This window comes from Nyctereutes procyonoides, unplaced genomic scaffold (assembly GCF_905146905.1).
Source record: "Nyctereutes procyonoides isolate TBG_1078 unplaced genomic scaffold, NYPRO_anot_genome, whole genome shotgun sequence".
In the NCBI taxonomy this organism is placed as follows: domain Eukaryota; kingdom Metazoa; phylum Chordata; class Mammalia; order Carnivora; family Canidae; genus Nyctereutes; species Nyctereutes procyonoides.
In genome coordinates, this window is record NW_026575133.1 from 820,294 (window position 1) to 833,689 (window position 13,396).

Below are 13,396 nucleotides of genomic sequence, written 5' to 3' on the forward strand. Positions count from 1 at the left end.
CCCTTGCAGTTAGGGTGACCAGATACCCACCTCAAAGGATCATCTTTCCATGAAAATTGCTCCACATGTTCAAAAAAAACTTTTTGGCACCAAAACATTGGTCTCTTTTTTCTGGACCTGGGAACAGCAGTAGGAAGTGTTCAAGCCTTTTCCCAAATATAATCTCTGACCGATTGGAGGCTGAGAATCCTCTCTGCCCGAGGCCTCCTGGGACTCTGGGTGGCCTGCCTGTTGGTCAGAGGCACCAAGCATCCCCACGCTGGAGATGTGGGAAAGATGGTCTCTGTCCTTGAGGACTTAAGGTCTAGTGGCAGAGATAGAACAGACCCATGTGAAAGAGTCATGCACACAAATATAATAAAAATAAAACATATGCAAGTCCTTGCAGCAGTGAGAGTCCCAGTGCAAATATAAGTTCCGTCTCAAGGTCCAGCGTAAGACAAGGCAAAACAGGAAGAAGCTGGATGTGAGTTGCGAGGTGAGCCATGAGAACAGCCTTCCTAGAGGAAGTCCGTTTTTCCTTTGCCAGATCTCACGGAGTGCTTAGGTAGGCATTGCCATGGGTGAGTGGGGCAGACCCCATGTCTGCCTTTTGGGGAACCAGTGTGGATTGTGGGGGCACCACAATGGCCCAGCACGAGGATGTAGCCCAGAAAGGAAACAGAGTGGGCCTCCTCCAGAAAGTGATGTTTTCATCAGATTCCTAAAGACAGCCCTGCCTCTGACTTTAGGGGAGCCAAGAGGAAAGACAAAGGACCAAGCACAGAGAAGGACCCTGCCTGTGACCTGCCCACCTTCTCCTTCCATGCTGCCTTTCTACTATGTGTGGATACCTCAGACCTCAGGTTCAAACTCCATCCTCACCCCACGGCCACTCAGCCAGCCTTTGGGCCTAGTGTTATGTTCTACCCACAGGAGGACTGATCCAGATAAAAGGCTCTCACAGGCCCAGAAGTGGGATTGAGCTGTTTTGGACAGGGAATTTGGGGTCTGCAGATCTACAGGGTCCCAGGTCTACAGGGGTGAATGATCTGTAAGTGGATGTACAACCTCTAGGCAGAGACATTCCCTTCCACCCCAACATGGGCCTTCTAAATCATGGAGCCCAGGGCAAGAATCCTGATGGCAGAGTCTGAGGGCAGTTTTGTCTAAGATAAGTAGGCATTAGCTAAACCAAAGATCAAGGATTGGGGGGCTGCCTTCCCATAGAAGACCCCTGAAATGAGAAAAGGCCTTGGTCATCTCCCTAAAAGTAGAGGTATGGGGGAGCCACGGTGAGGTTGGAGAACCAACAGGGGCCCAGGAGCCAAGGTAAGGATTTGGCTCTACAAAGGCCGTAGGCAAGTCATGGTGGGCCAGGGAAAGAGAATCATGAATGGAGCAAGAACATTCCTTCCAATCTGAGCTTGTGCAATGCCAACAAGGTGTTTGATGTGAGGAGAGCAGGCTGTTCAGTTTGGCCTAAGAGTACTGACAAAGGCAAGGGCAGAAGAAAAGAAACATCAGGAGAAGAGCCGTTGTGAAAGAGTTGTAGGCATGAACCGGGGGTCGGGCCTTTGGGGTAAGCACAGAGCCTCTGGGAGGAACTGTGGAGGAAATGGGCTGGGGGTCAGAGTCTGTCTTTCTTCTGTGCTGACCATTCAAAAAGGCGAAATAATCTACCACATTCAACACCTTTCTACTTCTAGGGATGTTCCCTAGGCTTGAGTCATAGTACTTTCTATGTATGGGATTTTTATGTTTTTCTGTGTGATTTCAGTGTCCTGAAATTCTTTCTGGATTGCAACACATCCTATTTTTCACTTAGTAAATATGATCACCGTTTGTTTTGGGGTAACATTTTTCAGTCATTGCCAAATTCTCATGGGGCTTTTGGTGACATTTATTTTTCATAATTAGGACTGAAACTCTCATCACTTAATGCCCATGAAATTATGAATACATTAGGCCACAATAAGGATTATCCCTGATATGTCTGTAAGCAGATGGTGTGTGTGTGTGTGTGTGTGTGTGTGTGTGTTTATGATAACAGTGCTTACATAATCCCAACAACCAGGCCCTGGGGACTCACACTCGGAGATGGAACGGCTGGTTTAAATTAAGTTTCCATGTGAAATACCGTATCGCTATTTTTTTCCTAGCATTGTGGGAAAGTATATGGAAAATGATTTGACGGATAGGAAATAAATCTGGATGCATGATCAGGATTGAGACACAAACCACGTGGTGGCCTGCGCCTGCTCGTGAAGCAGGCCTCTCCAAGGAAAGGTGAATTAACCTTTTCAGGCTGCTAGACTAGGAAGTCACTGCACGGTACCAGAATAGCCTGAAGGAGTCGTGACTTTCCAGAGCCACTGATTTGCCATCAATTTCAATTTAAAAAAGAAGCTAAAAAAAAAAAAAGGAATTAATGCAATGAGTGTCTAAGGAACCATTTTAACTTTGGGGATTCACTTTTACTTGTAAGGATATGGTTTTGAATTTCTAGCTCAAAGAGTCAGTAATTCCATTATTCTAAGTGTTTGCTCATGGCTTCCCAAGTAGGATAGTCTCATCAAAAGCAAATCACACACTGAAGGGGGCACTTGACGGGTTGAGCACTGGGTGTTATGCTATATGTTGGCAAATTGAATTCCAATAAAAAATATACAAAAAAAAAAAAAAAGCAAATCACACAAAAGCAAGAACTGCACCAGAGCACCAGTGACAATCTTTATTGACAAAACAGTTTCTTGCTCTAGAGAGCCCGGGTTTCACAAAGGTGACTTCAGACTGGGTAAGCAGGTGATGAGGAGACCAGGCATCAAGACAGTGATCAAGGGATTGCTCATAGCTGCAGGTGAGAGTTTGGCTCCCAGAAGGTTCCCGTGTGCTCAAAACAGCTCCGGGAGATCAGAACAAATAGTTATCTTAGGTTATCTTCTTCCCAAGAGGCTCTGAATTCCTTCCAGGATGATCTGGACCAGGGCTTGTCCTAGGAGTCTGATTCCACATCTGTTCTCCTGATGTTGCACAAAGTCTGGAGCAGGTAGAGCGCAGAGATGCATGCTCAGAGTCCACTGGGCCTGGGCTGGGCTCAGGGGTGGCAGGTGGTCCACCACATTCAGCATTGCTGGCTGGTACCACAGCGTGACCCTGTTTTATCACCAAAGGTCCCCGTTGCCACTGTTTCCCTATTGTTTCCGTGTAGGAAAAGGAAAGGGGTGTTCAGCACCTATCTTTTCTGTCCTGCTTTTTTCTATGCTTTCATCATTTTTTGGTACTCTTCTTGGTATCTTCTCCTTTTATTCCAACTCTGTGTTCAGAGGTACTGAAGTGCTTAGAAAAACCTAAGCGGTGCCAAGTTTAAAGAAACTGTCACCCCTCATCAGATAAAAAAGCACCCGACTGGGAGTCCTTATTTTGACATCAAGAATCGTGACCTCAGAAAGTCACTTCTCCCATGAGCCATAGATTCTTAATCTGGAAAAAATGGGTTTGGACTGCCCTCTGTGGTTGCTGCCAGCACTGAATGTCATTCATTCCTACCATTTCCTCGATGGGGGCGGGGAGGAGGTGGACTAGCCAAGGACCTTAAATTTTTTTCTGCAGTTGCCATGGGTGACCATGAACTCTAGTGTTCAGGCCTCACTCTCTCTCAGGCCAGGGATATGAGCTGGCCCCAGGTTTCAGCACTGCTATTGAACCCGTACAGCTACTGGGGCTGTATGGGGTTAAGAGCAAGGCTGTGGTTTGTTAACAACTGAGTTTATCAGCCCCAACTTTAGCCAAGATGGAGAAAGTGACTTAAAGGAACACTAGTGTCCTAGCACCAAAGTATAGGTAGCAGGAAATAACCTTGGAGATTAAGCAGAGGATTCTGAGGCTGCATATCATAAAGCAGGGACTTAGTAGTGGGTAATTATTAAATATTATACACTAGTCTATATAGTAGAAGAAACTAATCCCATTAGAATAATAACCCTCATCCCAGAGCTTGTATATATACATTAGGCATTTAGGGAGTGGTTAGTAGTGCCACCTCTGGGACACACACCTAAATTCAAAGTCAGGCTTTACTGCTTTGAGTGGAAGGCTTGAGCAAATTTCTTAAGCCCTCTGTCCTTCTGTTTCCTCATCTATAAAATAGGGATAATAATAATCCCTGACTCTTAGGTTTGTTGTGAGAGATAAGTTGACATGTGTAAAGTACTTAGAATAATTCCTGGCAACTCGTAAGTGCTGAGTATTTGTTCTCCAATATTACTTTGTCAGTTGAGAGGCATAATAGATAATGCATTTGTGAAGGATAGCTTAAATATATATTTTTTGGCATTTTTTCATTTGATATTATGCATTTTACTATTTGATAGATATTCTTTAATTGATGGATTAAGTGCATTGATTGCATTTAATCTTGCTGTCCATCAGTCAAATGTATTTAAATTTATTTAAATCAATACTATCCTTAGGCCTTACCTAAGATTCTTACCATCTCATGGAATTTTATAGCTCAAGAGGGAGTTTACGAATTACCTTTGAGCCTCCTAATTTTAAAGATGGAGATGATGAATGCGACTTACCTAGAATCCCATAGCAAAACAGTGATGCAGCCTAGATAGAGCTTCACCTCAAATCCCTCAGCTGGGTCATTCATTTCCTAATACTAAACTGATTTTTTAAAAAGAAAAAGTTTTCCTGTAAAAAAAAAAAAATTCATTGAGGGGCATCTGGGTGGCTCAGTCAGTTAGGTGTCTGCCTTCGGCTCAGGTCATGATCCAAGATCCTGGGATCAAGCCCCATGTCAGGCTCCCTGCTGAGCATGAGTCTGTTTCTCCCTCTCCTTCTCCCTTTCCCTCTATGATCTCTCTGGATCTCACTCTCTCTTAAATAAATAAATCAAACTAAATATATTCACTGAGTTTGCAGGATGCAGGCTCAGTGGATGACCCTGTCTGCATTTTCCAGGTGAGCTCCTGGGTGACATGGCTGATCCTCACGGCGGGCTCCATGGAGGAGAAGCGAGAAGTCTTCTCCTATTTGGTGCACGTGGCCAAATGCTGCTGGAACATGGGCAACTACAATGCTGTCATGGAGTTCTTGGCTGGTCTCAGGTATGGAAGTGCGGAAGATGGTTATCTGGATACCAGCCGAATGGCACTGAATTAATTGCCCTGGAAATCGCATTTACCCAAACCAGGCAATTGGTAGTGATTGTTTGGGGGAAATACATTATTCTTTGCTAACACCACAAATCTTGTCCCTCAGAGATGCAGCAGAATTCAGTGCCTGCGGCCAGTGGCAATCCTAATTGGTTCTGTCTGCTCTGATCCCATGCTGTTGGCTGTGCTCGAGAAAATTACCTGATTGCATAACTCCATCGACCCCATCACTGATCCCCACTTGCTCTCTGTGCCCAGTAAACTCCACCATTATCTGTCTTTTTTCAGCTCTGCCTGGAATTGCCTCAGCACTGTAGGCTCCCAGCCACTGACTGGGAATGGCTAACACTGATAACAAGCATTCAATAATGTCACTTGATATTTTTATTGAACACTAAACAATGTATCGAGCTTTGTACTATGCATTTCCTATGCATTAAATCTTTTAATTCTCAGAATAATTTCTTGGTAGATACTGTTATCCTGACATCATACAGAAAGAGAGAGAGAGAGAAAGAGAGAGAGAGAGAGAGAGGAAGGAAGCAAGGAAGGAAGATGAAAGAAAGGAAAGAAAGAAGAAAGAAAGAAAGAAAGAAAGAAAGAAAGAAAGAAAGAAAGAAAGAAAAAGAAAGGAAGGAAGGAAGGAAAAGAAAAGGAGGGAAAGAAGGAAGAAATGAAGAAACTAAAGTTAGGAAAAGTCATTCACCTGCGGCCACCTGGCATGTCTGGAATGTGAATGCAGGCAACCTTGATTTGAGAGCCCTTGCCCTTCACCTCTCAAATCCTGCTCTTATGCCTTCTCCCCTAAGCTAATAATAAGATTACCATTTTATCAATAAAGTCTCCTGCCTTATTCCCTTTCAGCCGCAGTCACCTGGTATAAAGTAACTGCCCCTCACTCTTGTGGGAGGCAAGGTAGTATGGGGAAGAAGGATGTAAGTCTGTTGGGTCAGAATAACAGGGAATCAAATCCTGGCTCCCCAATGGAATAACTGCGTGATCTGAGTAAGTTTCTCGAACTCAGTGAGCCCCAGTTTCTTGATCTGTAAAATGGGGATGATAATAATAAGAAACACCTACCTCCTCACACAGGATTTAGTGAGATAGTACAAAGTGTTTGGCATACAGTAAGACTCCATAGAGTTAACCTGTTGTTAGTGTCTGAGATTCACCTTCCCAGTGAGGGTTCTCACTATAAATAGGTCTTTCCTCATAACATTATTAAGATTTTTCTTTGATTCTCCAGATCCCTGCAAAGGGATTCTGGGTTGGGTGAGGAAAGGAAAATTCTCAGAGTTGGATTTTTTTTTTTTTTGTCTTTTTGAACTTTCTTAACTAAGAATAAACTCAAATGATCCTGTCACTGGCATTTAAAATGGCCATACAAATACATCCGGTATGGCTCAAAAGAAGGGAAAAATAGAAAAAGTACTGGGAGAACAGGAGATAATTTGGATGACTGGATTTTCTTTGCGATAAATTTTCTACAAAGAACCTGTGTTATTTTTCTTAAAAAAAATTTAAAAAAAAAGATCATCTTATGATAAAATAGTTCTTTTTTTTTTTTTTTTTGATAAAATAGTTCTATGTTAATGATGCTTATCCTCTCTGCTTTGCAAGCTAGTGTTGCCTACTGGCTGGTGACTTTGCTTCTTCTCTTCTGGACCTGACAGTCCTCGTAGCATGTTGGCCAGCTTGCTCCGAAGTGAGCAACAAGAAAGCAAGGCAAGAGCTGCAGTGCCCTTTATGACCTAGCCTCACACATCACACAGTGTCACTTCTACCATATTGTAGTGATCATATAAGACAAAGCACGGTTGATGGGGTCAGGGGGATCTATACCGTACCAGGAGGTGTGGATCATTGAAGGAAGCAATTATAAGTAAAAGATTTACATAGAACAATATTTAATCAATATTTGTCATTTTAAAATAACCCAAATGAGCATCGGTGGGGGAATGAAGGAAATAATATGATGCATCCTTATAATGGAATATTATTTAGCAACCAAAGATGATGTTTTTGAAATATGTTTAATGTTACTGGAAAATAAGCAATATATAATGCATAAAAATATCTGGGAACAAGGCTGTCTTTACTTAATAACTTCAGCAATATTTATACAACATTTATAAAATAGTCAGACCAGACATCTACAAATAAAATAAATACTGGAAGGAAATATGCCTAAAGTTGTCTGTGGATAGTAGCGCTATGGGTGGATTTTCCTTATTTTTGGGTATTTTCCAGATTTTCTACAAAGAGCATCTAGTACCTTTATAAACATAAAAAGAAATAAGATCTTTAAAATAATGTCAATTCTCAATCTAACAAAAAAAAAATCATTTGATCTGATCTTGCTGAGCTTGGTCTTTTGACCCCAAGTGTACCAGGATGGCCCCATTACCTACAGAAAGAGGGATGATCCAATAATGAGACTCATGTCATGTATTCACTTTGTTTATTTATACTTCCATTTCCTGCTCCCAAAAGGATTCTCACCAGTTTAATAAGAAAACAGTTTGTAGAACAAACTGGACTCAGTGCGGTGAAATCAGGAAACAATTTTATTTTTCTGTCTTTCTGACCTGCCTGATAAGACCCTCCCTCCCCCGATTTTGGGTTACACCTTGTGAGGTCCTATAGCTTTCACAGTCACTGATTTGGTGAATAACTTGTCTCATTCTCTTATGCTCATGAACATCAATAAATCTCAGAAACATACAGCTGTGCAAGAAAAGCAGGTTGCCTGCGTACCTCCAGTGCGACACCACTTGTATAAAGTTTAAAAGCACACAATTCTGCATGCTGCTTAGTGATACATATGTATGTTGGGGAAACATAAAGAATTGTAAGGGGACGGAGAACACTGAAATACAGTTGTGGTCCCGTTCAGTGACAGAGGGAGGAGTGTGGGCTCATGGAGGAAAGCACCAGGGCCTCAATCACATTATTAATGTTTTATATTCTAAACTGTGAGATTAGTGCATGGGCGTTTGTCATGTTGTACTTCTCTATGTCCTCTGAATGTCTGATATATGACATAATCACTTTTTAATCCAGTTCGATATAAATCAAAATGTCAGTCTCTCACTTGATTTAAAGCTTCACCCTTTCCCCACATTTCACAGCTCAACCAGTCTCAGAAACTTGCAGTAGAATGGGAGGATGGGGTTTACTTTTCTTCTCTCCAGCTCAGGGTCTCTACAGAAAAAGTGGGTGAGAGAAGAAAGAGGGGGGGAGTTGAGGTAAAGGGAGCAAAGGTCTTACTTGATTGGGACAGTTGTAATCTGACCCAGGTGCTCCCACAGAGAGGGATGTGGTGTGCTTTTAGGATTCCTTCCTAGTTACTCCTCCTCACTCCCCCTACCTGATGCCCTGTAGGTACCTCCCACTGCACCGTTAGCCGGCAAGGGGCAGGGTGGCCTTCATCCCCAGGATCCAGCTCTGGAGGTCCTGCCCTCATAGACTCTTTCTGCTAACATCCCTTCCTTTGGCAAGGAGGCCTTTTTAGACAGCTCAGCTGCAACTGCCCATCCTGGGGTCCCTTCCTGACTTACAGGAAATGCTCAGTGCTTTGCCCTCCCAAAGTTTGCAAATGCAACACAGGCTCACCGGAGCCTTCAGGCAGCTCTAGGCAACCTGTCATCTTTAGACTTTCCCAGGCAAGAGTCACACATCAGGCTATGGGATCAGCAGACTCTGAACGTAGGTCAACCTCTCCATGGAGTTCACTTGAAGCCTCTGCCCTGGCGGTGATCCTCCTCCTTTCACATATAGTACTCTGACAACTCTATCCAAAGAAATACCCGCTACCTAGCTGCTCAGATCCAATTCTACTGCATTGGCTGATGGACAGTTGTAGACTACAGATGGCAGAGCAGTTTGTGTGTCCTTGTGACATCCTGGTGCCTCTCTTTAAGGAGTTGGGGCACAATGTCACCTGTTGTTCTCTGCAGCAGTTTCTTTTCTTTTTCTTTCTTTTTTTTATGGTATATTTTTTTTATTGGAGTTCAATTTACCAACATATAGCATAACACCCAGTGCTCATCCTGTCAAGTGCCCCCCTCAGTGCCCGTGACCCAGTCACCCCATGCCCCCGCCCACCTCCCTTTGCACTGCCCCTTGTTCATTTCCCAGAGTTAGGTGTCTGTCGTGTGCTGTCACGCTCTCTGATTTTTCCCACTCATTTTCTCTCCTTTCCCCTTTATTCCCTTTCACTATTTTTTATATTCCCTGTATGAGTGAATTACTTCACTCAGCATGATACCCTCCAGTTCCATCCACGTTGAAGCAAATGGTGGGTATTCGTCATTTCTAATGGCTGAGTAATATTCCATTGTATACATAAACCACAGCTTCTTTATCCATTCATCTTTCGATGGACACCGAGGCTCCTTCCACAGTTTGGCTATTGTGGACATTGCTGCTAGAAACATCAGGGTGCAGGTGTCCCCGCGTTTCACCGCATCTGTATCTTTGGGGTAAATCCCTAACAGTGCAATTGCTGGGACGTAGGGCAGGTCTATTTTTAACTCTTTGAGGAACCTCCACACAGTTTTCCAGAGCGGCTGCACCAGTTCACATTCCCACCAACAGTGCAGGAGGGTTCCCCTTTCTCCACATCCTCTCCAACATTTGTGGTTTCCTGTCTTGTTAATTTTCCCCATTCTCACTGGTGTGAGGTGGTATCTCATTGTGGTTTTGATTTGTATTTCCCTGATGGCAAATTATGTCTCCGTAGCAGTTTCATCATAGGAAGAGTCCTATTTAACATTCTGTTATGCAAATAGTATTTTAAGATAATGTCCCTCAGGATGGGCCAGTGGCTTAATGTCAAAGCTGGATTTAGTTAAAAGCAATTGTACAAAAGAAGCCGAAACAGGGTTTATGTATATCACTGAGGGACTGACCTAATTCAAGGATAACCTTTAAAAGATCAAGAGTGGATGGACCATGTTTTGTGCAGACAGTCCTCCATAAATATCTGTACAAACCAAATTACCCACTAAGTTTTTGGCTACAGCTGCCAGAAAAGCTCAAACCTAGGTTCAACGCCCACCTTCTGGAATTAACTCCTTACACATGTGTTATTTGTATCTGCCTGACTTAATTTTGTGTTTTGGTTTCTAAAAGTAATACATCATTTAGGGAAGTAGGTAGAGATAGGAGTCCTAAATAAATATTAAAACATAAGGAAAACTGGGGCAAAGAGAATGGATTTGTATGGAATTTAGGGTGTATACTGTAAACTGTATTATTATTTCTCCTTTGGTCTAAAAAATCATCATTTACTTGCAATAGGTCAAGAAAAGTTTTAAAAATGTGGCAGTTTATGGACCAATCTGACCTCGAGACCATGAGGAGCCTGAAGGACGCCATGGCTCAGCATGAATCTTCCTGCGAATATCGGAAGGTGATAACGAGGGCTCTGCACATACCTGGCTGTAAAGTGGTTCCATTCTGTGGAGTGTTTCTGAAGGAGCTCTGTGAAGTACTGGACGGAGCCTCTGGCCTCATGAAGCTTTGCCCGAGGTACAATTCCCAAGAAGAAACTCTAGAGGTGAGGCCTTTCAAAATCTGAAGAGTCATTGCTGCCAGCAGAGAGAACCTGCTGAATCTAGGTTACCTGTTGTCACTGTTGTGTTAAGTCCAACAGTTAGGTCCTTGGAAGTTCCAAAGAAAAGCATGTCAGTAACACTGGGGCTTAATCTTGTTAAATTAACTTTAATGGAGCAGTGTGTAAGTACAAGTGGAAATGGGGGTTGTTTTCTGATTTTATTTTATTTTTTTAAGGGATGACAGGCTTTCTTCTCTCATTGGGTGGGAATGTCTGGATGCTGAGGATAAAAGAAGTCAAGCAAGAGTATTAGCTTTTCAGAATTAGAGGGAGAAAGCATGGCAGGAGGTCAGTGCTGCCTTGCTTTCCCCCTTTGTGGATGCTGAAGAAGATGGCATCTCATCAAAAGACAAGCTCCAGATTCCAGGCCCTGCCTCAGCTCTCCCAGGCCCAAGGCCTCTTGTTCCTGACTCTGAGAACAGAGAGGACTGTGTGAAATCTGACTCGGAGCATCAGGCATTGGAGAGAAGGGGCTTTGAGAAACTGGAAAAAGAAATGAAAGAAAGGACTAAATTGGGGAGAACTTCACCAAGATTTTTTTTTTTTTTTAAGTTTTAGAGGTAGAGTTTAGTGATTCATCAGTTGTATATAACACCCAGTGCTCATTACATGGAAGGCCCTCCTTAATGCCCATCACTAGTTACCCCATCCCCCCACTCCCCACCCCTCCCCATACCTGTTGGTTCCAAACCCAAATCTAGGATTGTTCTCACCTTGACAACAGCATCACTACTGACCACACACACACACACACACACACACACTCACATATACCCCTTCTCGGTGGCTATGGGATGACTCCTAAAACTTCAGCCTCTTCTGTGTCACCTGGGAACCAAGGAATCACCTGGTGTCAGGGAAACAAGATCCTCTGGTAGGTACAGACACTACCAGCTTGCAATCCTCTGGCTTAAGTGGGGAGATAAAAGTGCAATAAATGGAGGAAAGAGCTTAAAGCAAGCCCCCCAAGCTATGCCCACACCAGCTCCCTCACATCTTAAAAGCAGGGGATGCCACATCCAGCGGCACAGCAGGAGCTGTTACCTTTAATGGTCATGAATACACACGGTAAGATCTTTAAAACCACCAGGAAGTCTCAGTGCTACCGTCGGATATGTGAGAAATAAAGCAAAACGTCATCCTTTCTCAGTGTTTTCCTTGGACCCCAGGAATTTTATCTGGTTCCACAGAATAATAGACTTTTGTCATGGTTTTTCTCAATTCTCACTACCAGGATAAAACAACCCTACCCTTTTTCTGTAAAGTGGCTAATCTTCTCCCTAGGGAACCTTGAAATAATATTGCTTTTTGTGTTGTAAATTTGAAATGGAGTGTTGATTCCTAGGAGGACTAAAGTTGTCTTAGCAGAAACAAGAATGAGTTCTGATAGTTCACGTGGTGAAATGAAAATATGTTTTTCCTGGAAGCTCTGTCTTTTTCTTTCAATAAAATAGGCACAAATGCCATTATTTATGACTGCTCTGATTTTATTTCCCTACCCAAGTAGGTTATTTAGACATAGCACATGAACTTGCAATAACAAATTCTTGGTATGTTTTTCTGTAGTTTGTAGCAGATTACAGTGGACAAGATAATTTCTTACAACGAGTGGGGCATAATGGCTTAAAGAATTCAGAGAAGGAGTCCACCGTCAACAGCATCTTTCAGATCATTAGGAGCTGCAGCCGAAGTCTGGAGGCTGAGGAAGAGGACAGCCCCAGTGAAGGGAACAGGTCTAGGAAAAATTCTTTAAGGGACAAAGCCCGATGGCAGTAAGTTTCACATTTGAAAAGAGAGATGCTCATTTTTTCTTTTTCCTATTTCAGTTTGGTTTTGGGTGGACTCCTAACAAAAACCCACCACCTCTATTAGGAAGCTATGCTTTATGTTCCAACTTAACCAATTCTGAATTAGAATTTACCTTCCTAATTTGGCTGCTTTGTTCTAGGATTATTGCTCATAATTTAACTTCTTACCACCTATTATCTCTTTAAAAAGAATCAACTAGAGCTATCCTGTCATTTCTTAAAATTCAGCAAATTAAATTTCAGGATTAGAACCATGATATTTTATTTATTTCATAGCTTCTATAAAAATGGTTTTTATTAATTACTGGGCAGGACACAGGGACAGGTATTAAAATATTTTTAAGTCAAATATACTGATTTATGAGGGCTAGAGTAATACCCAGAAGTCAGTAGTTTTAGCAGCTCCCCTAAACTTCTGGGTGATTGTAAATTAGGTGATTTAAAGATCTCACTTCCAGAAGCATAGGTCTGCAAGGTGTCATCTGTAACTTTGTAATTGTTCAGTTGGTTCAAATGCTCTTTATCCATGGGCATTGCTGCCCCACTAGACATGCATACCCACAACCAAATGAGAAATTCAGAAATCAGCAGTCTTGGGGCATGTGCTGTGCCTCTTCAAGGCCTTTTGCTCACGGTGAAACCTAACTCAAATGGCAGAGCCTGCCTGGTCCAGCTGGAGTAATCCTCTAGGGCCTTCCATAACCATTAGGTCTACTGGCTTTGACATCTTTGCAGGAAAGATTTTATCTGTAGTCAGTACTCATGAGTCATACCTTGCAGTTGTCTTGGAGTCCTTATACACACTTGTCTGCATTTAGAAGACATTG

At 42.8% G+C, this 13,396-nt stretch overlaps 1 protein-coding gene across 5 annotated transcripts in view; it reads left to right on the forward strand.

Moving 5' to 3' along the window:
- PLCE1 (phospholipase C epsilon 1) overlaps positions 1–13,396 on the forward strand; it is a 323,410-nt gene that overhangs the window by 229,626 nt on the left and 80,388 nt on the right. For all 5 annotated transcript variants that reach the window (XM_055300238.1, XM_055300237.1, XM_055300239.1 and 2 more), the window contains 3 exons: positions 4,948–5,093; positions 10,446–10,704; positions 12,328–12,533. In XM_055300238.1, the coding sequence (XP_055156213.1) occupies positions 4,948–5,093; positions 10,446–10,704; positions 12,328–12,533 (611 nt within the window). The remainder of the gene's footprint in view (positions 1–4,947; positions 5,094–10,445; positions 10,705–12,327; positions 12,534–13,396) is intronic.